This window comes from Carcharhinus amblyrhynchos, unplaced genomic scaffold (genome assembly GCF_965287045.1).
Source record: "Carcharhinus amblyrhynchos unplaced genomic scaffold, sCarAmb.v2.hapA scaffold_37, whole genome shotgun sequence".
In the NCBI taxonomy this organism is placed as follows: Eukaryota; Metazoa; Chordata; class Chondrichthyes; order Carcharhiniformes; family Carcharhinidae; genus Carcharhinus; species Carcharhinus amblyrhynchos.
The window spans coordinates 4638191-4662784 of NW_027649778.1; the positions used below are offsets into that span (position 1 = coordinate 4638191).

At 46.2% G+C, this 24594-nt stretch overlaps 1 protein-coding gene across 7 annotated transcripts in view; it reads left to right on the top strand.

Moving 5' to 3' along the window:
• sipa1l3 (signal-induced proliferation-associated 1 like 3) overlaps window positions 1-20460 on the top strand; it is a 242620-nt gene extending 222160 nt beyond the window's left edge. For 6 of the 7 annotated variants that reach the window (XM_080218304.1, XM_080218305.1, XM_080218303.1 and 3 more), the window contains 5 exons: window positions 210-417; window positions 1737-1883; window positions 10122-10254; window positions 10790-10871; window positions 16122-20460. In XM_080218304.1, the coding sequence (XP_080074430.1) occupies window positions 210-417; window positions 1737-1883; window positions 10122-10254; window positions 10790-10871; window positions 16122-16265 (714 nt within the window). In that variant the 3' untranslated portion in view covers window positions 16266-20460. The remainder of the gene's footprint in view (window positions 1-209; window positions 418-1736; window positions 1884-10121; window positions 10255-10789; window positions 10872-16121) is intronic. The other variant, XR_013889960.1, reaches the window with a different exon arrangement.
• Window positions 20461-24594: the final 4134 nt, after the last annotated feature.

Here is a 24594-nt window from a genome sequence, read left to right on the forward strand (position 1 = left end):
GACACTAACGAATAAACTTTTTTTTAAGGGTGAACATTCTGGTTACACTGCCGTGCAGACCAGGAGGTTTCCCCGTAGTCGGTGATCTAACATTACCCTCCGTGGTTGGCGAGGTACCACGCGTATTTGCCAAGCACAAACATTACAGCCTTAATGGAAGCTTCACCTCTGCCTCGTTTTTAAGGAAATGTCTCTCTGCTTCTCCCCAGCACTCCTCACGGAAGACGCTGCAAAGGACTTTGTCCGATGAAAGTATCTGCAGTGGACGGAGGGAAGCGAGTTTCTCCAACTCCCAAATTGCAGCTCTTGACCAGGCCCTGCCAAACGATGTGATCTTCACCAGCACATATCCTTCGCAGACACTGCCCACCCGCAGGCTAACCCAGCCCCCAGGAGCAATAAACCTTGAAAAGAAATGTAAGGATTTAAAATATGCTGAAACGCCTACTCGTCTATTCCCTGATCTTTCTAGCTCTGAATTTTAAAACGGTCACCTCCGCCCTTGTTCTGTTTGTGTGCATGTAGAGATATCAATTAAAGATAATTTAATTACTGTGTCACCGTGGGGCGGCACAGTGGTTAGCACTGCTGTCTCACAGCGCCAGAGACCCAGGGTCAATTCCCAGCTCAGGTCACAGTGTGTATGGAGTTTGCGTGTTCTCCCCTGTCTGCGTGGGTTTTCGCCAGATTCTCTGGTTTTCTTCCACAGTCTGAAAGACGTGCTGGTTAGGTGCATTGACCCGAACAGGCGCCAGAATGTGGTGACTAGGGGAATTTCACAGTAACCTCATTGCAGTGTTAATATAAGACTTACTTGTGACTAATAAATAAATACCCTTTTAGGTAGAGGAGACTAAAACAAGCGGGCGTAGATTTAAGGTGAGAGAGGAAGAGATACAAAAGGGTCCGGGGGGCAGTATTTTCATGCAGAGGGTGGCGAGTGCCTGCAACAAGCTGCTAGAGGTAGTAGTAGAGGTGGGTATAATTTTGTCTTTTTAAAAAACATTTAGACAGTTATGTGGGTAAGATGGCTATAGAAGGATATGGGCCAAATGCAGGCAATTGGAATTAGCTTAGTGGTTTTAAAAAAGAAGGGTGGCAAGGATTAGTTGGGCTGAAGGGCCTGTTTCCATGCTGTAAACCTCTGACTCTGACTCTCATTTTCTCCTCGAGTCCCTTTCACCATGTTAAAGGTCTGACAGGATTGTTGCCTTCACCTGCTAGTGGGAGGGTTCATCATGGCCTGTACACTCCCTTAGTGTTCCAGTTCGACACTAGGTTGTTAATGGAGTCAGGAATGCAGCTTGTCATTTGAAACATACGACTGCATTTCACCTCTCCAATGAATAGCATCACTGTTTCCTCACTGCCTAGTGTTCACACAGGCTTGCTTGTACAGAGAATTGAGGAGCAAAAGAATGAGATGGATTGATGAGTTCTATGTAATTCTTGAGGGGGTGTGTAATCTCAAGTGCTCTGTATCTTTCAGACTGTGCTTTTTGATCCTCCCCCTCCATTATCATCCCGTGATGAAACGTGACCTCTGTTCTCGAGCCATGTTTTTATTATTTTACTCCCCCTTTGCTGCATCTCGCCATGTCAGTGGAGAAATGCTGCAGAAACAGATAAACAACCTCATTTGCTTTGATTAAAAAACACAATTTTAATGGAATGTGGGGGGGAAGGAGCCTCCACAACCTTTGGTATTTAATCCTGTTTGTGTCCCTCTTACTCAGCTAACATGTCTGCCTCAGAGTTGTCCTTGACCGATGTCCGTGACCGAATCCCTGTGCGTCGTAACGATCCGGTTCTGATGCCCCTGCCGGACCCCGAGTCAGAGCTGGAGTGGTCTAGTCTGGTCAGTGTTGCCAAAGCATACGAAGGTACGACTCGATCTTAAACTACAAAATTACCATTTTAAAATTTTGCATCAAAATGCTTCTCTGCCATTTCCAGCATTCGCAACGTTTCTGCTTTCGTTGCAACATGTGAATTTAGTTAATTCCAATGCATTACCTATTTAGCTGAGTATCAGAAATATTATTGTGGGCATGGTGGCACAGTGGATAGCACTGCTGTCTCACAGCATCAGGGAACTGAGTTCAATTCCTGGCTTGGGTCACTGTGCAGAATCTTCATGTTCTCCCCATGTCTGTGTGGATTTCCTCCAGACGCTCCGGTTTCCTCCCACACTCCAAAGATGAGTAGGTTAGAGGGATTAGCCATGGTAAATTGCCCCTTGATGTCTCAGGATGTGTAGGTTAGAGGGATTAGCCATGGTAATTTCTATGATGGTGCTGGAGCGAAGTGACTTCTTGCAAGCTGTGCCCAGCATAACTTCTAATTCTATCTTTTACTCTGGTTCTATGCTTCTAAAACTTCATTCTAACCCTTTTACACTCTAGCTATGACTGTAACACTACATTCTGCACTGTCTGGTTTTCTTCTCTATGAACGGTATGGAAGAAAAAAACAATACTTTTCACTGTATGTCAATACATGTGACCATAATAAATCAAATCAAATTGCCTCTTGATGTCTCAGGATGTGTAGGTTAGAGAGATTAGCAGGGCAAGTGAGGTATGGGGATCAGGCGTGAGTAAGATGCTGTGTTGGCGAAGCGGTGTAGACTAGATGGGCTGAAAGGCCTCCTTCTGCTCTGTAGGATTCTATTGATAAGGTTGTTACGTGAAACTTTGATAAATGTCGAAGAATTGAGCTATAAACAGAGCTTCCCTCTGACTGTACCTTCTGTAAAGTACTGAAGGAGGGCATCCACAGTGAACTGGCCCTTAAACTCCATCCGATAAAATCCCAATTTATATCGCTTATTAAAGCCAGTCTGCTAATGCCAGGGCTGGAGATTTGATGTGTTTCAGGGCTCACTGGCTGAACAGCTGCAACACACACTCAAATAAATTCAGAATACTGCAGATAGTAGAAATCTGAAATGTAAAGAGAGAATGCTGGAAAATCTCCGCAGTGCTGTCAGTGTGAGCTGCCCCACCTGCTGAGCTTTTCCCAGCCTTTACCCTTTAGATGCTGTGTTACATAATGCAATGTGCAGGGGGCTAATTCATTTCAAGTACATAACTATTGCATTGGGGAAAAAGTGCATTGTCATGGTACAGCACGGTGCAGGAGACCATTCTGCACACTTGAATCTGTACTAGCTCTTTCAAGCAATCCAGTTTGTAGCACTCACTGTTCTTTCCCCATCCCTGCAATTTGTTTCTCCAAGTATTTATCCAATTTGTTTACGAAGATTGGACCATAAGCTATTGGAGCAGGAAGAGGCCATTCAGCCCATTGAGTCTGCTTCGCCATCTGATGTGATAATCCTCACTTTCCTGCTTTATCCTGCCAAGCTTGATTCCCTTACTGATTAAAAATCTATCTCAGCCTTGAACATACTCAGCAGCCCAGCCTGCAGCCCTCTGCGGTAAAGGATTCTACAGATTCACTCCCCTCTCAGACGAAATTCCTCTTCCACTTCTGTCTTCAATGGGCTCTGAGATTATGATCCCTCTGCTCCTAGGCTCCACACCCCATCCAGTAGTACAGTTCAATTCCTAATCACTCATTATGTAAAAATCAAGATTAGACTCCCTTCCTCTTGAAGCTGGTTCCAAAACCAGCCCAGATTGTTGGAGTGATTTGGTTTGTGGGATTCTGGGGCGGCATGGTGGCACAATGGTTAGCACTGCTACCTCACAGCGCCAGGGACCCAGGTTCGAGTCCCGGCTTGAGTCACTATCTGTGTGGAGTCTGCACTTTCTCCCAATGTCTGTGTGGGTTTCCACCAGGTGCTTCTCGTGGCCACCTCGTGACACAATGGTTAACACTGCTGCCTCAGTGCCAGGGACCTGGGTTCGATTCCCAGCTTGGGGTCACCGTTTGTGCGGAGTCTGCACATTCTCCCCATGTCTGCGTCGGTTTCCTCCCACAGTCTGAAAGACGTTCTAGTTGGGGTGCATTGGCCATGCTAAATTCTCCCTCAGTGTACCTGAACAGGCACCGGAGTGTGGTGACTTGGGGATTTTCACAGTAACTTCATTGCAGTGTAAATGTAAGCCTACTTGTGATACTAATAAGTAAACTTTTTTTTAAATGACTTGAACCAATCCCAGTCCCAGTCCAGCTACTTGTGAGACAAAACTAACCCTCTAAAGTATCGCTATTTTCAAACACTAGCAAGCTGACCCAATTCAGGCATATTAGTATTGGGCAGCTTTTAACACTTGAATCCACTAGCTTCAGCTGGCAGAAGAGAAATGGTTCTGGCGCCACCTGCCCTCATGACTTGTATTTATCATTCGCTCATGCTGTCAATCAACTTCTGTGTAACATGTCCACTGTCCTTGCTGCTTGCTGAGAATTCCAGTGGGGTCCGCATTCAGCCCTCACGAGCTTGTATCCCTCTCTCTCTTTTCTCCCTGGTAAATGTTTAAGAAACTGACACACCGGGATGGGCGGCCTCAGGCTGTGGGGTGGGCACCGATGGGTGCCGAGGCAGGACAGGTGCATACACCTCGGAAATCTCTTGGCTGCGTGAAGAGGAGTCTGGAATAATGTCTTGATTGTGAGCCGAGGGATAATCTGAAACCACTGGAACAGTGTCACCTGAAACTTGGCCGAGAGTGCCTGACACAATACCACTCCACAGTGGCATCACATAAACTCCTCGGAGCCAAACATTCCGGGACTTGAGGCTGTGTGAAAGACAATCTGGATTTATGCTGCCAGCGAGGTACCAGTGATAACACCCCCCCTCCCCAGTCACACTGGCGCTGAGCTGGGCCTCCACATTGTTTGGCCACAGATTGATTCTGTTCTGCCGAGGGATAGATTTCCAGCAGCGTTTCGGCGAACAATAACAGCAAACATTATCTACCGGAGTAACTCGATGCTCGATTCCCAGTGAAAAGGGAGCTTTGAGGTTGGTGGATGGATTAGGCAGCAGACTTTGCCAGCAGAGTAAGTGGGATTTCAGCAAAGCCGAACAGCACTTTACAGAGCGAAGCTTTTACTTTCCGCATTGCCTCCACCCCCAGAAATAGAGGAGGGGGGGTACTGCCTTATGATAATTGTTACCCTCAAAACTCCTGAGAGTTGGACCGATATTGAATGCACGACGCTGGGAGCAGTCTGTGTATCCATCACTTCCAAGGCCATGGTCACCTCCGCGTTGTCTTTAACTTACAATAAAAGCAAAATTTTACATGCTGAGCTGTCAGTAATTTGCTCTCGTGCATTCCTGTTGAGATCAGCTGCATTGGCAGACCCACATGAGGCTGCTGTAGTTCTTCAGGGAATGGTTAGAAGGGGACTGCGACTGGGTTGCTCAGGTGAAGGAGATTGAATGCTGACCCAGGAACAGAAACAACTCCCTGATTCCTTCCCTCTGCCTCCCCACTACCTTGCTGCTCATTGTGAACTCATGGTATAGCATTAAGACATTGCCATTAGCTCAGGAACTGACACAGGGCGGCCTGGCAGTTAGCACTGCTGCCTCTCAGCGCCAGGGACCCAGGTTCAATTCCGGCCTTGGATCACTGTCTGTGTGGAGTCTGCATGTTCTCCCTGTGCCTGCGGGCATTTCCTCTGAGTGCTCTGGTTTCCTCCCACAGCCTGAAAGGCGTGCTGGTTTGTGTGCATTGGCTGTGCCAAATTCTCCCTTGGTGTACCCAGACAGGTGCTGGAGTAACTTCATTGCAGTGTTAACGTAAGCCTACTTGTGCCACTAATAAATAAACTAAATGCCGCTGGAAGTTTTTTATCTGTTAAATCTTTCTGTACACTTTACAAACCAAATACTCAACTGAAACTTGGAGATGTTTCATGAGATCTCTATATCGTGTGAAAAGAAAAGGAATTCCTTTGAATATTAGTTATTACTTGAAGTCTTTGAAATCGGATCATCTAGTTTGGCACTCGTTCCCTCGTTTATCAACCATTCCTCTTAGCATTTTGTCGAATTGGATCAGCTCTCCCCTCAATGTTCTTCAATAGGACAGGTTCAATTCTGTGTTGTGTGCAGTTTTTTGGTCCCCTTATTTGAGGAAAGGTTTAGTGGAATTGGAGGCAGTGCAGAGAAGGTTCACTAGATTGATTCCAGAGATGAGGGGTTTGAATAGTTTAGGCCTATACTCTGGAATTTAGAAGAATGAGGGGAGATCAAATTGAAGTATACAAGATGATAAAAGGTCTGGATAAAGTAGACATGGAGCGGATGCTTCCTCTTGTGGGACATTCTAATACGAGAGGTCACAGTCTGAGGATAAGGGGTAGCAAATTTAAAGCAGAGTTGAGGAGAAACTACTTCTCCCAAAGGGTTGTGAATCTGTGGAAGTCACTATCCCAGAAGTGGGTGCTGGGGCAGTGAGTAAATTTAAGGAGGAGTTAGACCAATTTTTTAATTGGCTATGCGTTGAAGAGTTATGGGGAGAAGGCAGGAAAATGGGGATGAGGAGCATATCAGCCATTATCGAATGGACTTGCTGTGCCGAATGGCCTAATTCTGCTCCTATATCTTATGAGCTTAAGTTTATCACAGCTCACAATTCTTAGGATTCATAGGACATGATTATATATATTAATAGTAGTGTTAATTAACTGGATACTACAGTGGTGCACAATACTCTCTCTCAATCCTTTCAATCTTGACTTGTGAAGGCTCCTGTTTCAAATACGTGTTTTGGTCTGCATTGCTTTGACCTTGAACGAGAAGGGCTCTAAAAATGAGGGATTGCAGTTGTGTGCTCAGTTTAGAGAAGCTGGAGTTGCTCTTCTTTGAGCAGAGTACAGGCAAGCAGCACCTTTGATGGAAGTGTTGAAAACCACAAAGAGTTTAGATAGAGTCATTGGGAGACACTTCGCAGAAAGCAGATTTCCTTCTGTGGGGAAGAGCATAACTACAGCCCCCCCCCACCCCCACCCCGATATAAGATAATCACCAAGACATCCGGTGTGGAATTCACAAGAAGCTTCTTCCTCCAATGGAATGTTGAGAATGTAGAACTCACTACCACAGGAAGTGGTTGACACAAGTAGTGGTACATAACACACACACACACACACACACACACACACACACACACACACACACACACACACACACACACACACACACACAGCCCAGAAACAGTCCATTCAGTCCAGCCCACTCTGATGGGAGCATTTCACAGAATCCTACAGTACAGAAGGAGGCCAATCAGCCCATGGAGTCTGCATCGACTCTCTGACAGAACACCTTACCCAGGCCGTCTCCCCTACTCTAACCTCATAACCACATATTTCCTATGGCTAATCCCTCCAACCTGTACACTTTTTGGACACTAAGGGGCAATCCTGGCTAAACCACTTAACCAGCACATCTTGAGACACTAAGGGACAACTTAACATAGCCAATCCACCTAACCTGCACATCTTTGGAGACTAAGGGGCAATTTGGCATGGCCAGACAACTTAGCCTGCACATCTTTGGGAGAAAACCAGATACCCAGAGGAAACCCACGCAGACATGGGAGAATGTGTGCAGACTCCACACAGACAGTGACCCAAGGCCGGGAATCGAACCCAGGTTCCTGGTGCTGTGATTCAGCAGCGCCAACCACTGTGCCATCGTGCTGTGCATTTGAGGGGAAGCCAGATAAGCATACGAGGGAGAAAGTACTGGAGGATTAGTGATGGTGAATTTAGATGAGGAAAGATGCAATGGGACTTGAGATCAAATTGAATGCCAGAATGACCTGGCTGGGCTTGTTTGAGTCATATCCTGCTCCCAGTAGCTGAAAGGTTGGTAATTGGGGATGAAGAATTAAGGTGATGGGCAAAAGAGAAGAACCTGCAACAAAATAATGCATTTTTCTGGAAGGATTGATTAGGATTTAGAACGCACTGCTTGATTGGCTGCTGGAAGTAGGCTTGCTTCGAACTTTCAATAGATTGTGGACAGGTTTAAGGTCCGAGGGGCAAGGTTTAAAGGAGATGCAAAGGAGGCAGATTTTTTTTTTAAACAGAGGGTGGTGGGTGCCTGGAACTCGCTGCTGAGGGAGGTAGTGGAAGCGGATATGGTAGTGTCTTTTAAGGGGCATCTTGACAAATACATGAATAGGATGGGAATAGACGAATATGGTCCCTGGAAGAGTAGGGGGTTTTAATTGGGCAGCATGGTTGGTGCAGGCTTGGAGGTTCAAGAGTCTTTTCCTGTGCTGTAATTTTCTTTGTTCTTTGATTAATTATAGTTTCCAAGATTCGGGCTAAGAGTGAGGGGATGGAACTTGCTGGGTTGCACATAGAAAGATCTAGCACTGATTAGCCTCCTTTTTATGGTTCTAAATGTATTTGTACAAGATAATGCCCTATACAGCTTCACTAAGGATAATGATGGAAGGCAGGGCGAGGAATATAGACTCGAAGAATGTGATTTTAGCCTATCCATAGTTTAATAGGATTAAGTTAATTTTACAGATAAATGAGAAGTTGTAATTTGTTACTGGTTAGCTCTCTGCCTGAAGAGGGAAGATAATTTTTATGGGGAGGCAATGGCCTAGTGGTATTATCGCTAGGCTATTAATCCAGAGACTCAGCTAATGCTCTGGGGACCCGGGTTCGAATCCTGTCATGGTGGATGGTGGAATTTGAATTCAGTAAAATATATCTGAATTAAGAATCTACTGTGACCGTGAAAACATTGTCGGAAAAACCCATCTGGTTCCTTTAGGGAAGGAAATCTGCCGCCCTTACCCAGTCTAGCCTACATGTGACTCCAGAACCACAACAATGTGGTTGACTCTCACCTGCCCCTCCAAGGGCAACTAGAGATTGGCTGTACCAAAAGAAAATATTTATTTCACAAAATGAAAGGAAATAGAATTAACTTTGTTCATCGTATTGATTTTGTTTTGTTATCAATTTTTCTCTCCCTCCCCTATGATGAATCTTACTATTGATTGTTCCTGGGGTGGGGGAGGGAGGAGGACTCTTGTGTTGCTGCTGCATTCTTGAGCAGCTGTGTATGATAATAAGTATGCAATTCTCACATCAGTGGAAGCTTGTAATCGGTTGCCAGATGTTTCCTTGCAGTTCATTTTTTTGGCCAAGCAGGGCTTGTCACAAAATACTTGGGGCAAGTAGGCAGACACAGCCCAGAGGTGGCACAGTGGGTTAGCACTGCTGCCTGTCAGCGCCAGGGACCCGAGTTCAATTCCAGCCTCGGGTCACTGTCTGCACAATCTCCCTTTGTCTGCATGGGCTTCCTTCGGGTGCTCTGCTTTCCTCCCACACTCTGAAAGATTTGCAGGTTAGGAGGATTGACCATGCTAAATTGCCCCTTAGTGTCCAAAGATATGCAGGTTGGATGGATTAGCCATGCTAAATTGCCCCTCCGAGTGCTCCAGTTTCCTCTTACACTCCAAAGATATGTAGGTTAGGTTCATTGGCCATTCTAAATTGTCCTTAGTGTCAGGGGGTTAGCAGGGTAAGTAAGTCGAGTTATGGGATTGTTGTCAGCGCAGACTCGATGGGCCAAATAGCTGCCTCCTGTGCTGTAAAAGACAGCAGCTCCTACGGGACACTAACCCACTGCTGTTTGCAGAGATTCGCCCCACATTGTGTACAAGGCTCCGGTGACTGGTTCCTGACTCGGGGCTTTGTGCCACACACAGGGACCAAGATTGAAAATGAAGAGAGGCAGTGGCATAGTGGTACTGTCAGTGGACGAGTGACCCAGTGGGGACCTGGGTTCGAATCCCACCACAGATGGTGAAATTTGAATTCAATTTTTAAAAAAATGTAAAATCAAGAATCTACTGATTACCATGAAACAATTGTTGTAAAAAAACCCATCTGGTTCACTAATGTCCCATTTAGGGAAGGAAATCTGCCATCCTTACCTGGTCTGGCCTACCTGTGACTCCAGAGCCACAGAAATGTGTTTGACTCTTAACTGCCTTGAACTGATTGTCTCGTTCGAACATTTCCGAGGGCAACTTGGGGATGGGTAAAAATGCTGGACCAGCCAGCAAGGCCCTGAATGAATACTAAAAGGAGGGATCATGAGTTTTTTTACCCCTAAGGAATTGCCAATGATAATTCTGTTTCTCTCTTTATTAATTCAGTTCAGAGAGCGGTTTCCCTCTTCTCACTGAACGATACAGCTGCTGGATCAGAGATGGGACCAACCTATAACCCTGTACACACACACAGCACCCTGGAGCGACAGTCCTCGCCCCGGACACCACATATTTTAAGGTAATTGCTTTTTATTTCCCTTGATCACCTCGGGTTGCTGACGTTTTTTCATATATACTGCACCACACCAAGTCCTGAACACCAGAGCCTTAAACAGAACATAGTATGAATCTCCGTGTGCAGCAGTGGGTTAGTGTCCGGTTGGAGCTGCCGTTATATCGAGGTGTGACGGGCAGTCGTGTTCCTCCTGATCTGAAGGGCTCTAGAGCCACTCACTGTGCCGGGGTTGTTAGCACTGCTGCCTCAGTGCGCCAGGGACTCAGATTCGATTCCCAGCTTGGGTCACTGTTTGTGTGGAGTCTGCACGTTCTCCACGTGTCTGCATGGGTTTCCTCCCACAGTCCGAAAGACGTGCTGGTTAAGGTGCATTGGCAATGCTAAATTCTCCCTCTGTGTACCCAAACAGGTGCCAGAGTGTGGTGACTTTGGGATTTTCATAGTAACTTCATTGCATTGTTAATGTAAGCCTACTTGTGACACTAATAAATAAATTTTAACTTTGCTCCAAATTTAACAAGTGCATTTTCTGTTACAGTGATGAACCAGCATTGGCATTAACAGGAAAAGTTTACCAGCTTGAGATCCAGCTGAAACAGCTTCAGGATGATCTGCTGAAGGTGAGGATTGTGCCCACCATGTTTTTCAATGCATTCTTGGGGTGTGGGCGTCACTGGCATGGTCAGCATTTATTGCCTATCCCAAGTTTCTCTTCAGAAGCTGGTGGTATGGTTGAGTGCCTTTATCGGTCACCTCAGAGGGTCATTAAGAGTCACATTTGTGTAGAGCAGGTGCCTTTATAAGATGTAGGGGCAGAATTAGACCATTCAGCCCATAAGCTCTGTTCTGTCTTTCAGTCATGGCTGATAATTTCTCAACCCCATTCTCCTGCCTTTTCTCCATAATCTTTGATTCCCTTACCAAGAATCTTTCTACTTCTGTCTTAAATACACTCAATGACCTGGCCTCCACTAACTTCTGTGGCAATGAATTCCACAGACTCACCACCATTGGGCAACACAGTGGTTAGCACTGCTGCCTCACAGCTCCAGGGGCCTGGGTTCGATTCCTGGCTTGGGTGCAATATTCTCCTCGCGTCTGTGTGGGTTTCCTCCGGGTGCTCTGGCTTCCTCTCTGTCCAAAGATGTGCTGGTTGGGGTGATTGGCCTTGTTAAATTGCCCCTTACTGTTCCAAGATATTGTAGTTCGCTGGATTAGCTGTGCGCGGTGTGCTCGCTGGATTAGCTGTGCGCGGTGTGCTCGCTGGATTAGCTGTGCGCGGTGTGCTCGCTGGATTAGCTGTGCGCGGTGTGCTCGCTGGATTAGCTGTGCGCGGTGTGCTCGCTGGATTAGCTGTGCGCGGTGTGCTCGCTGGATTAGCTGTGCGCGGTGTGCTCGCTGGATTAGCTGTGCGCGGTGTGCTCGCTGGATTAGCTGTGCGCGGTGTGCTCGCTGGTTTAGCTGTGCGCGGTGTGCTCGCTGGATTAGCTGTGCGCGGTGTGCTCGCTGGATTAGCTGTGCGCGGTGCGCTCGCTGGATTAGCTGTGCGCGGTGCGCTCGCTGGATTAGCTGTGCGCGGTGCGCTCGCTGGATTAGCTGTGCGCGGTGCGCTCGCTGGATTAGCTGTGCGCGGTGCGCTCGCTGGATTAGCTGTGCGCGGTGTGCTCGCTGGATTAGCTGTGCGCGGTGTGCTCGCTGGATTAGCTGTGCGCGGTGTGCTCGCTGGATTAGCTGTGCGCGGTGTGCTCGCTGGATTAGCTGTGCGCGGTGTGCTCGCTGGTTTAGCTGTGCGCGGTGTGCTCGCTGGTTTAGCTGTGCGCGGTGTGCTCGCTGGATTAGCTGTGCGCAATATTACAGGGAGAGGGCTTGGGTAGGATTCCCTGGGTTGGTGCAGACTCGAAGGGCCGAATGGCCCCTTCTGTACTGTTGGGGTTCTATGCAGAGAGCTGTTCAGAGTATGAATATTTTGTCATGGAATCGTGGAGACCATCGCAGCCTTTAGGCCAGTGTTTCTCAAACCAGTTTCCGATGCAACTCCATTTTAACCCTCAAATTAATGTGACCCCAGATGTCAGCAAAAGCAGCAATAAAACAACAATTGACTTCTCGATACCATTGTGAAAACATGAGGGAGATCCCAGGCCCTTTGTGATTGGGTTGCTACCTGTCACTAAACCCACGTCTGCTTCCATCGCCGCCAACTCTTACTGATTTACATAGAGAGAGCACAATGGGATGAATGGCTTCGTTCTGTGCTGTAAACCTTAATTGTTGCGTGTCTCGGATGCATGGCCACATAAAGCCATTGATATGGAGGATGCAACTACAGATTCTGTACAGCTCACCTCGCTAGAGCACCACGATAAGTAATGGGGGAGTTTGGAACAACTGAGTCACTCATGGCTTGAGGCATCTGTAAAACTGGAGCGAGATCAGAAAACCCAGCAGTGTTTCCGATGCATCCTCCTTGTGGGACGTGGGAATGTTTATTCTTTAATTACCAGTCATCTGCAAGAACTTATCCTCAAGTATTCTCTCGATATTCCAAAGACCCAAAGAAAACATTTCAGCAGTATTGAAATCTTGGACGCGTAGGAAGCCTGGGAATAGAATTTAACCATGAGCGATTTCCCATTCCAGTGATAGTGTGTATGGGTGGGAGCCAGCCATAAACTGCCAACATTACACAGCACAAAGGATTAGTAACCCATCACATTAATCCCAACTCATCATCATCATCTCTGCTGAATATTTCATCTCTTACAATCATAGAATCCCTACAGTACGGAGGTTTATTTATTTATTAGTCACAAGCAGCCTTACACTAACACCGCAATGAGCGGCACAGTGGTTCGCACTGCTGCCTCACAGCACCCAGGTTCAATTCCTGGCTTGGGTCACGTTCTCCCCGTGTCTGCATGGGTTTGTTCCAGGTGCTCTGGTTTCCTCCCACAGTCTGAAAGACGGGCTGGTTAGGTGCATTGACCTGAACAGGCGCCAGAGTGTGGCGACTAGGAAAATTTCACAGTAATTTTGCTGCACTGTTAATGTGAGCCTTACTTGCGACAAATAAATAGACTTCACTTTTACTTTATAATGAAGTTGCTGTGAAAATCCCCGAGTTGCCACACCCCAGGTTTGGGGACACTCGGAGAATTTAGCACAGCCGATGCACTTAATCAGCATGTCTTTTGGACTGTGGGAGGAAACCGAAGCACCCGGAGGAAACCCACACTGACGCAGGGAGAACGTACAGACTCCACACAGTGACCGAAGGCTGGAATTGAACCCTGGTCCACGCTGTGAGGCAGCAGTGCCAACCACTGTGCCACCATGGCAGGGAAATGAGGTCATTTTGCTCATCGGATCTGTACTGACCACAATCCCACCCAAAGCCCTATAACCCTGTAACCCCACATTTACCCTGTTAATACCTCTGACACTAAGGGGCAATTTAGCAAGGCCAATCCACCTAACTTGCAATCTTTCGACTGTGGGAGGAAACCGGAGCACCCGGAGGAAATCCATTCAGACATGGGGAGAATGTGCAGACTCCACACAGAGTGACCCAAGCCAGGAATCGAACCCGGGTCCTTGGCGCTGTGAGGCAGTGGTGCTTGCCACTGTGCTGCCCTTATTTGCCTTTTGTCCCTTTTCAATCAAACCATTTTTTGAACCTCATACCCATACTTACAAGGCTGGAATTTGCTGATGATTTGGTCCCAGGTTTCCGCTACTGCCGTTGGGTCCATCACTCCCCATGAATTCCCTCCCTTATCCCTTTGTTCTCTTTGACTTTCTCCTTTTATATCTTTAAGAGCTTTGGTCACCCGTCCTAATCTCTCATTTTCCATTTTTGAAATACTTTGGAACTTTTTTTGAATGCAAGGCTGTGTTTGCTGTTGGGCAGCATACTGGTTATCCCTGCTGCCTCTCAGTGCCAGGGACCCAGGTTCAATTCTGATTTCTCACTGTGTCTGTGTGGGTTCCTCCAGGTGCTCTAGTTTCCTCTCACAGTCCAAAGATGTGCGGGTTAGGTGCATTGGCTAAATTGTCCCTTATTGCCTGGGGAATTAGCAGGGTAAATACGTGGGGTTACAAGGATAGGGCCTGGGTGGTATTGTTGTTGGTGCAAGTTTGATGGGCTGAATGGCCTCCTTACTGCATTATAGACATTCTCTGATTCTAAGTATCTCCCTGGACACTGGATATTTGTGCAGGCTGACACTCCTGAGTTACCACTGTGCTCTTGCTATCGAATGAGGCTGGAGCTCAGTAATTCACTGTAAAGGACGTTCTCATTCCAGTCCACTGTGCTTGTAGACATTCCAGCGTGATGCTGCACTTTTGCCAGCTGATATTATTTTGCTAAAGTAGTCATTTGGGTAGCAAATGCTCCATCATTGTAACAGCACTGGACAAATCATCACCAGGAATGGAGAGACGTGTCTCAACCCAAACCTTCTGAGGGTGAGGCTCCGCTTTCCCGTTGCAGCTAATAAGACCCAGGGGATCTGTTATGTCCACCTAAGGGGCCTTGGTTTAACACCTCCTTTGAAAAACAACGCCTCTGAAAACACAGTACTCTCAGTGCTACCTGGGGGGGGGGGGCGGGCGGGCGGGATCCTCAATACTGTAGAACCTGGTAATTACTGCGGAAGCTGGAATCTGAAACAGAAAATGCTGGAAAATCTCAGCAGGTCCGACAGCCTCTGTGGAGAGAGAATAGATGTGGAGATGCTGACATTGGACTGGGGTAAACACAGTAAGTCTCACAACACCAGGTTAAAGTCCAAGTTTATTTGATAGTAAACCCACAAGCTTTCGAACGCTGTTCCTTTGTCAGGTGAGTGGAAAGTTCTCATCAGAAACAGGGCATAAATAACCTTTGCTTAATGCTATGTCCACTCACATTGTCTACACCTTTAAGACTTGAATAGCAGATTAGCTGTAAAGACTCGCATTCTAATCAGTATTGTGTAAACTGTGTGTGCCTTTTATGTGCCGTATTTCAGATGAGAACTTTCCACTCATCTGACGAAGGAACAGCGTTTCCGAAAGTTTGTGGCGTTTACTATCAAATAAACTTGTTGAACTTTAACCTGGTTGTGAGACTTCTTACTGAGAGAGAATAGAGCCAACGTTTTGAGTCATTAGCTCTGTTTGAGTCATCCAGACTCGCAATGTTGGTTCTATTCCTTGTTTGTAGATGCTGTCAGACCTTCTAAGATTTTCCGGTATTTTATGATTGGCTGTAGAATCTGGAATCTGACTCTTCACTCATCAGTTGGCCTCAGTATCATAATTCCCACCAGGAGTTGGAAGGGATGGAGAGATTCCATCCTGGTGCCATGTGGTGGAGAAAGGGCTTTCACATGACAGGCTGATTGGGAATGCAGCTGTTAGTAATTTACTTGAGAATGTCATATCTTCCATGTTCTTTAATGATGAAGATATTCCTGCCCGGCTCTGGCCCCCAGCCAACTTCCCATCCATTGATTCTGTCTACATTTCCCACTGCCTCGGAAAAACAGCCAGCATAATTAAGGACCCCACGCACCCCGGACATTCTGTCTCCCAACTGCTTCTGTCAGGAAAAAGATACAAAAGTCTGAGGTCACGTATTAACCAACTCAAAAACAGCTTCTTCCCTGCTGCTGTCAGACTTCTGAATGGACCTCCCTCGCATTAAGTTGATCTTTCCCTACACCCTAGCTATGACTGTAACACTACGTTCTGTAATTTCTCCTTTCCTTCTCTATGAATGGCATGCTTTGTCTGTATAGCGGGCAAGAAACAACACTTCTTACTGTATGCTAATACATGTGACAATAATAAATCAAATAATAATTCTCTTTCTGTCTCTCCAGGAGAAGGAGGACAAAGTGGTTCTTCAGGCAGAGGTGGCGAACCTGAGGGTTAATAATCAGCGCCTCCAGGAGGAGTCCATGTCCGCCACCGAGCAGCTGAGAAAGTTTGCCGAATTCTTCTCCAACGCTGTGGAGAAGAAGTGACGCCAGCCCGCCCACAGAGAACTGGAACCCATTTCATTTCTGTCGCTGTACTTCTGGAGCAACACGAGGGTGACAGCCCTTCCAGAAAATTCCCCAAACTTGCAGAGCAATTGTAGCCGTTTTTAATCAACAGCAGAGGTGGGGGCTGTCGGGCAGATGTTAGAAAGTATGGGGCGCGTGTGAGCTTTCATGTGGGCAGGAGGTGGTGGACACTCTGACTACCTGTCTCTGTGAAGATCTGCACTGTATATCCATTCACAGTGCTTGAACAGAACTGGTCGATCCAAATGTTTTCTGACTCTCACCGATATCTACGTCACGCCTGATGGTTAAATCCACAAACCCAACTCTTTCCTTCCCCCTCAGCCCAATTCCCACTAACTGCCGTCAGCCAATCTTTGTCATCCAACAAGAAACCCTTAATCATCTGTCTCCTCCCAGAACTTGGAGAGTTTACCCACAGCTGGCCAGGATGATTCGCATTGACAGAAAGCAGCAGTTTTATTATTTAAAGAAGAAAACTCTCTCTGGTAGAAATTATAGTTCAGTAAATACCAGCCATCCTGTTTAATTGTTTTTATTTTTAACACTTTCTATAAAGTGACAAGATGGGATCCAGCTGCACAAAACCAAAATTATAGTCGAGAGATAAACCTTTCCCTTCAGTGGGAGCAGAAAGTGGTGTGGCCCGGGTTATTCTGCATCTTGTCTCTAGCTTGGTACTGTCTGGCTCCTTAGCCTTTTATGTTTTACAAGAAATAGCTTGGAAGTGCAACTTTTAAATATATTGAGGGAGAAGGCTCCATCTTGTGTCAATATTAATGAACCGAAAGATCCAAGTTGTTAGATGGTGGTTATCACTGTTGCCCCTCAGCGCCAGGGACCCAGGTTCGATTCCAGCCTCAGGTGACTATGTAGAGTTTGCACATTCTCCCCATGTCTGTGTGGGTTTCCTCCCACACTCCAAAGATGAGGAGCTTAGCTGGATTGGCCATGCTAAATTGTCCCTTAGTGTCCAAAGATGTGCAGGTTAGGTGGATTGGCCATGCAAAATTGCACCTTGGGTCCCAAGATATGCAGGTTAGGTGGATTGACCATGCTAAATTGCCCCTTATTGTCAGGGCAATGAGCAGGGTAGACCGGTGGGGGTTACAGGGATGGTGCGTGGGTCAGCATGGGTGTAGATGGGCCGACTGCCCACCTTCTGCACTGTAGGAATTCCATGACTTTATGAAGTTTGATTTTCACTCTGTGCTGAGTGTGTTCAGGGGGCAGAAGGGTGAGCTGCCACCCCCCCACCCCTACGCACGTGACCCCCTTGGAAGGACCGGGATTGAAACCGGCTCCCATCCTTAATCAATGATCCCAATTCCAGCCCAGCACCCTCTTCCCTTCTGCTGGAAAACGCTTGTCATGTTGGGTCAAACTGTGATGCTTTCTGTAGCCCAACAGCTCAGCATCTGATTGTAAGGCAAAGCACGATGGTGGGCCGGCGGGGGGTAATGGGGGAAGAGTGGCTGAACAACATTCCCCTCGACTGGAAGATTTGAGCGAAGGAGAGTGAGGTGGGAGGGGGAGAAAACATTCCAGCCCCGTGGATTACGTTAGTGAGATGTAAAAAAACCATGATAGGAAATTTGTCCAAAAACTGCTTGGTTGCGACAGTGAGACTGTAATTCTCTGTCCTTTGGTAATCTGGAATAGATTTCATTAAGCTATTTTTGTTTTAAAAAAAATTATTTGAAAATCTGAATCGAAAGGTTTTTGTTTCCAATATTTAAGAGTAGTATTGCAAAGGATATTTAAAAGAGCAAACACCCTCCATTGAGCATTAATATAGGAAGTTTTTAAAGCACTTTCTCACACAGACTAAATTATTTTCTAGAAAAGAAATTCCATTTAAGATGGCTCAGGAAATTTAATCTAATCAATGTAAATGCTCTTTGTACACACTATATTTGTATAAATTGCTTTTAGGTTTGGTTTATTTGTTTTTTTTTAAATTTCAAAATCTTGGTGAAAATTGGAATTGCTGAGAGAAATCCGAGACTACTGAATATTCTGGAGTTTTACTTTGTGATCTGACCTTTCTGGGGATTATACATCACAGGAAAAAAAACAACTGTGGGGAAATCATGTGGAACGGTCAAGTTGATCAGAGGGCCGGTAACTGAATGTTAACCTTGATGCTGGTAAACCCAGTGTAGCCGCCTGGATTCTGTCAAACTGCAGTTTTGTATTTTGTTTTCGACCTCTCCATTTTTTTTTGTGTTGTGAAAGGGGAACAGTCACAAAACCAGCTTTTAGCCTGCCTTCCAGGCTCCTCTTTTTTTAAATCATATCAGCGGTTTGAGGATCTGGGGGTGTTGGGGAGGGGGGGTGCAGATGTATAAAACACCAAGCGCAGGTATTGGTGCAACGCACCGGATTGCAAAAGAGAAGCTCAGCAGCTGAAGGCATGTACCCGTAGTCAGTGCAGAAGCATAGGCACTTTCAACACACAGTGGGTTAGCACTCCCCTCAGCACCAGGGACCTGGGTTCAGTTCTGGCCTCGGCTCCCTGCCTGTCCGTGTGGAGTCTACATGTTCACCCCGTGTCTGCGTGGGTTTCCTCCCACACTCCAAATATGTGTAGGTTAGGTAGATTGGCCATGCTAAATTGCCCCTTCGTGTCCAAGTATGTGTAGATTAGGTAGATTGGCCATGCTAAATTGCCCCTTAGTGTCCAAAGATGTGTAGATTAGGTGAATTTGGCCATGCTAAATTGCCCTTTAGTGACCGAAGATTTGTGGGCTAAATACATGCAGTTATAGGGGTAGGGCCTGGATAAGATGCTCTGTCAGAGTCAGTGCAGACTCGATGGGCCGAATGGCCTGTTTCTGCGTTGTAGGATTCTATGAGCTGGTACCCAGTCAGTGATTGTGGGTTTTGACATCTGTGCTCACCAGCACCTAGATTAATAGACAGAAACTCACTGTCAGCGCTATCGCAGCATTCCCGATTTTTATCATTTCGGGCTCTGCTGCCTCCTGATACATTTCCACATCAATTCCAAATTCTGTCTCAACCTAGTGGCTTTGAAATGATGCTGGGAGGATCGTTAGTGCAGAAATGCTAGACATGCGTTCATCTGAAATTGTTTGGCTGGGTGTTATAATAGTTAACAGATTTAAACAAGCTGATACTTCCACCAGTTTTGAATACATGAAGCATCTGTGCACTAACCCTCGCAGTGTCGTTTCACAGCTACTTGGAGTCAATGGGCACTTCCTTGTTTGAAAATTGCAGTGTGTTGGACTACCTTGGAGTAAGAATAGACAGCTGGCAGGAATCCTTGAGTGTCTAACTAAATGGATGACATCAAAACAGTGTCCCGTGTAGTTGGCACGCTGAGATTTAATTACAAGCTCGATTTGAGTTTGAAGAGCTAGCTTGGCCTGTTGGGGAAAGTTGTGTGAGGTCGGGGAAGGAAAGAGGAAGTGTGTGTGACCGAGATCGAAGGCTAATGCGGCATCCAAAAACAGAACCTCGAACAATTTGTGTGTGACCAATGTTACCTTTGCCAAACCAACTGCAGTGTAGGTGAGAATAAGCATATCTCCAGGGAAAGAGGGGACTTCTAAACCAAAAGAACCATTTGTCCTCCATTGTGACTGTTCCCTCCTAATGCAATCCTCTTCTGCCTCTGCACGCTGACAGCATGTTAGTTGATGTGCATTTTGCGATTTCTTGTATAAACTGGATTACAAAAGAGAACTTTTTTTAAGTAAGACATTTATATAAACTTACATGGATCTGAAGCTGAACGAGAGGGAAATGTTCTGAGCATCGCAGCTGTAACCATCAATGTCTTAAAAAAAAAGAAAAGTTTACTTGGAATTTTATCATTCTCTGTAATATGTGTGTATATAGAGTGCAAAAGTCTTAAAATTTTATTGTTTTTGTGTGGTGCAGATTTTTCCAATGCACATTTGTCTGTGTAGGTTTTTTGTGATTGGGGATGTATTCTCTGAGTAGTATAATTTATCTTTTTTCATATTTTATGAAGACATCAAGCTTTCAAATGAGGTTTGTATTTAATTTGATCATTTTTTTGATTCCACTGTTTCATTGAATTGTCTCTTTGTTTTTTTTCTCTCTCGTTCTTTTGGCATGTATCTGGAAAAGCGAATAAACTCTTTCTTAAACTCTGAAACCTGTGGCTCATTTCCAAAACGGTTGCTTTTGCAGCAGAGGCCAAAAGAGAACACTGGAAAATCTCCGCGGGTCTGGCAGCATCTGTGAGGAGAGAAAACAAAGAACAAAAACAGCCTGGGAAACAGGCCCAATGAGCCCGCGCCACCATTTTAACATTACCAGTCCCCCCTCCACCCATGACCCTTATCTATGCTTATGGCATTCCACATTGAAGGAAACTAATTTAGGGACAATTTATTACCTCCAGTCAGCCTAATAGCACATCTTTGGGGTGTGGGAGGAAACCGGAGCACCCAGAGAAAACCCACGCAAGCACAGGGAGAATGCGCAAACTCCCACAGACACCGGCCCAAATCCATGTGTCTGCACAGCAAACAGTGATAGTCACTGAGCTGTCGTATTGCCCAGCATCTGGTCCAGTTTAAGCGCACACTAATGACATGAAGCACTAGGCTACTCTCGAACATCCAAAAGCAGCCCTAGCACGACCCATCGCGTGTATGCCCCTCGTTGGACAACAAGGCGGACCAACTTAAAACCTGTGAGCTGACGTTTTGAGTCCAGATGACCCTTTATCAAAGCTTTGGACTCAACGTCACTCTTTTTTCTCCTTACAGATGCTGCCAGACCTGCTGAGGTTTTCCAGTATTTTCTCTTCTGGTTTCAGACATCAGATCCTGTTTGATTTCACAGGCAAATCCTTCTGTTTAAACAAAGAGTTTTCCAACATTAAGGCATCATTTTGTTTTTAAAAAAAGGGATGTGTTCCACCAGAAAAGAAATTGTGTTGAGTAAAATAGCATCAATGTGCAGTCTACTTCCTTAGAGTTAAATTCTCTCCCTCAGGAGATGTGAGTGAGTGTGGCCTGTTGAGTTTTACATTTAATCCAGCAGCTTTTGTAGCCGTTTACTCTCCTTTCACTGCCTGCTCTGACTGAACGTGTTTTATTGAGTTAATTCCAGTTTAGAGTGAGTGTTGAATCGGAGATTTCGGAGACACTGATCGAATCCCAAAACCCTCACTGTGCATATTTCCTTTATTCAGTCACAGGATGCGGGTGTCGCTGGCTGGGCCAGAGTTTGTTACCCAAATCTTATTTGCCCCTTGAACTGAGTGTCTCGCTTGGCAATTTCAGAGCAGCAACCACATTGCAGTGGCTCTGGAGACGCGTGTAGTCCAGACCAGGTAAGGATGGCAGATTTCAAAAGTAAAAGTTTATTTATTAGTGTCACAAGTCAGCTTACATTAACACTGCAATGAAGTTACTGTGAAAATCACCTAGTCGCCAGAGTCTGGCACCTGTTCGGGTACACTGAGGGAGAATTTAGCATGGGCAGTGCACCCTAATCAGCACGTCTTTTGGAGGAAACCCATGCAGACACGGGGAGAACATACAGACAGTGACCTGAGCTGGGAATTGAGCCTGGGTCCCTGACGCCATGAGGCAGCAGTGCTAACCACTGTGCCATTTCCCTTCTCTAAAGGGACATTAGTGAACCAGATGGCTTTTTACGACAACGGATGATGATTTTGTGACTGGTTTTCAATTCCAGATTTTATTAATTAATTGTTTAAATTCCATCAGCTCCTATGGTGGGGTTTGAACCCGTGTCTCCCCAGAGCATTTGCCTCCAGATTATGAGTCTCATGGTGTTATCAGTAAGCTTCACTTTCCCCCAGCACACCCCTCTGATCCAGTGCAAGTGCTGCTACCGTCAGTGTTATCATGGAGTGAAATAGAGTGTGTGTGCTAGGTTTCCCACTCCTCACACTCTGGAGAAGTCGGGGAGTGTGTGGGGATAGGGTCACAACAGTCCGTATTCGCATAAGTAATGTTCACTTTGTTCAAAGCGTGGAAGTGTGGCTGATGTACGGTACTACAGTACATGCCTATCCCTTCCCATTGAACCCGATTACAGAGCGAACCCTCCCTCTGGGTGACTGGCCTTCACCCAGACGAGGGACTTCCATTATACCGGGCCACTCAAAGTGGGATTGTTCTCCCTGGATCGGAGGGGGAGATTTAAAAGCAATATTCAAAATTTATAAAGAGTTTTTAGAGCAGATGGGGAGAAACTGTTACCACTAAAGTAGGTTTGTTAACCAGAGGAACAGATTAAAACACACAATCTCTACAGTGCAGAAGGAGGCCATTCAGCCCATTGACTTTGGTTGCATCACAGCTTAGTATGGCTCCTGCTCTGCCCAAGACCACAAGGAACTATAAAAGGTTGTGAATGTAGCCCAATCCATTATGCAAACCAGCCTCCCATCCGTTGACTCTGTCTACACTTCCCACTGCCTCAGCAAAGCAGCCAGCCACGCACCCCGGACGTTCTCTCTTCCACCTTCTTCCCTGCTGCTGTCAGACTTTTGAATGGACCTACCTTGCGTTAAGTTGATCTTTCTCTCCCACCCTTGCTATGTCTGTAACACTACATTCTGCACTCCTTCCCTTCTCTATAAACGGTATGCTTTGTATAGCACGCAAGAAACAATATCTTTCACTATATGCTAATACATCTGACAATAAATCAAATCAAACTGACATCAGTCCCAGCTGGACCCTATCTCTGTAACCCTGCATATTTACCCTACTAGTCCCCCTGATGTTAAGGGGCAAGTTGCCACAGCCAATCCAGCTAACGTACACTGTTTTCCTATTTAGCAATTCTGATATCTGTCCTTTTACACACACTCAGAGCCCCTGCAGTTGAATGGCCCCCTAACATTTTCTGCTGAGGCCACTTAAGGGGCTAACTGTGTGATATCATAGCAACAAGGTCCTAGCTTCAGAACAGAAATGGCGTATAGAAAAATAACCTGTGGAGACCGTGAATGAAAATGTACCATTTGAGGAGTGTTGTTTCCATTGGAGGAATCAACTATTTATTAGTGTCACAAGTAACAAGTTAACACTGCCATTAAGTTACTGTGAAAATCCCCTAGTCGCCACACTCCTGTTCGGGTACACTGAGGGAGAATTTAGCACGGCCAATACACCCTAACCAGCGCGTCTTTCAGAATCTGGGAGGAAACCGGAGCACCCAGAGGAAACCCACGCAGACACGGGGAGAAGGTGCAGACTCCACACAGACAGTGACCCAAGCCGGGAATCGAACCCAGGTCCCTGATGCTGTGAGGCAACAATGCTAACCACTGTGCCCGCCTGTTAGTGACTCCTGGAAAAATAGCTGATCTTTTAAAAAGGAAATTATCAAAGCAGAAACTGTTAGTTTAGAGATATACAAATATTCTGCCGTGGTCACAGGGAAACGATTCCTGGTCCTTTCAAAGTTACACATTACAATTGCAGTTCAGCTCTTGAACAGCAGGCGGCACTCCAAGCTCAGTGTAAAGTCTAAACATAAACCAAAGCCTCAATTTCACATTCAATTCCATCCAGTAACCTCACCCTGCTCTTAATTCATTAAAGGGAGGGGAGAGATGTTCAACTCCTGTTAAAATGGTTATAGAGTACATCAACTCGCCAAGGCTCCTTCAACAGCACCTGTGATCTTTGCCATCTAGAAGGACAAGGGTAGCAGAGACCTGGAAACACCACCCACAAGTTCCCCTCCAAATCACTCACCTCCCTGACTTGGAAATATATCGGCTGTTCCCTCACTGTCACTAGGTCAAAATCATAGAATCCCTACAATGCAGATGGAGGCCATTTGGCCCATCAAGACTGCACCAACAATAATCCCACCCAGACCCTATCCCCAAGTATTTACCCTGCTAATCCCCTGAACCCTAAGGAACAATTTAGCATGGCCAATCCCCCTAACCTGCATATCTGTGGGCTGTTGGAGGAAACCAGAGCACCTGGAGGAAACCCATGCAGACATGGGGAGAATGTGCAGACTCTAGACAGACAGTGACTTGAGGCTGGAATTGAACCCGGGTCCCTGGCGCTGTGAGGCAGCAGTGCTAACCCACTGTGCCTCCCCAAAATCTCGGAACTCCTTCCCTGACAGCACCATAGGTGTACCTACACCACGTGAACTGTAGCAGTTTAAGAAGACAGTTATTGTTCTGGAGGCTTCAGTGGTTGCTGCCTAACCCATACACAGGGCTGTGACTGTCCTCCATGCTTCCAGTTTGAATTGCGCACGAGTTGTGGTTTTG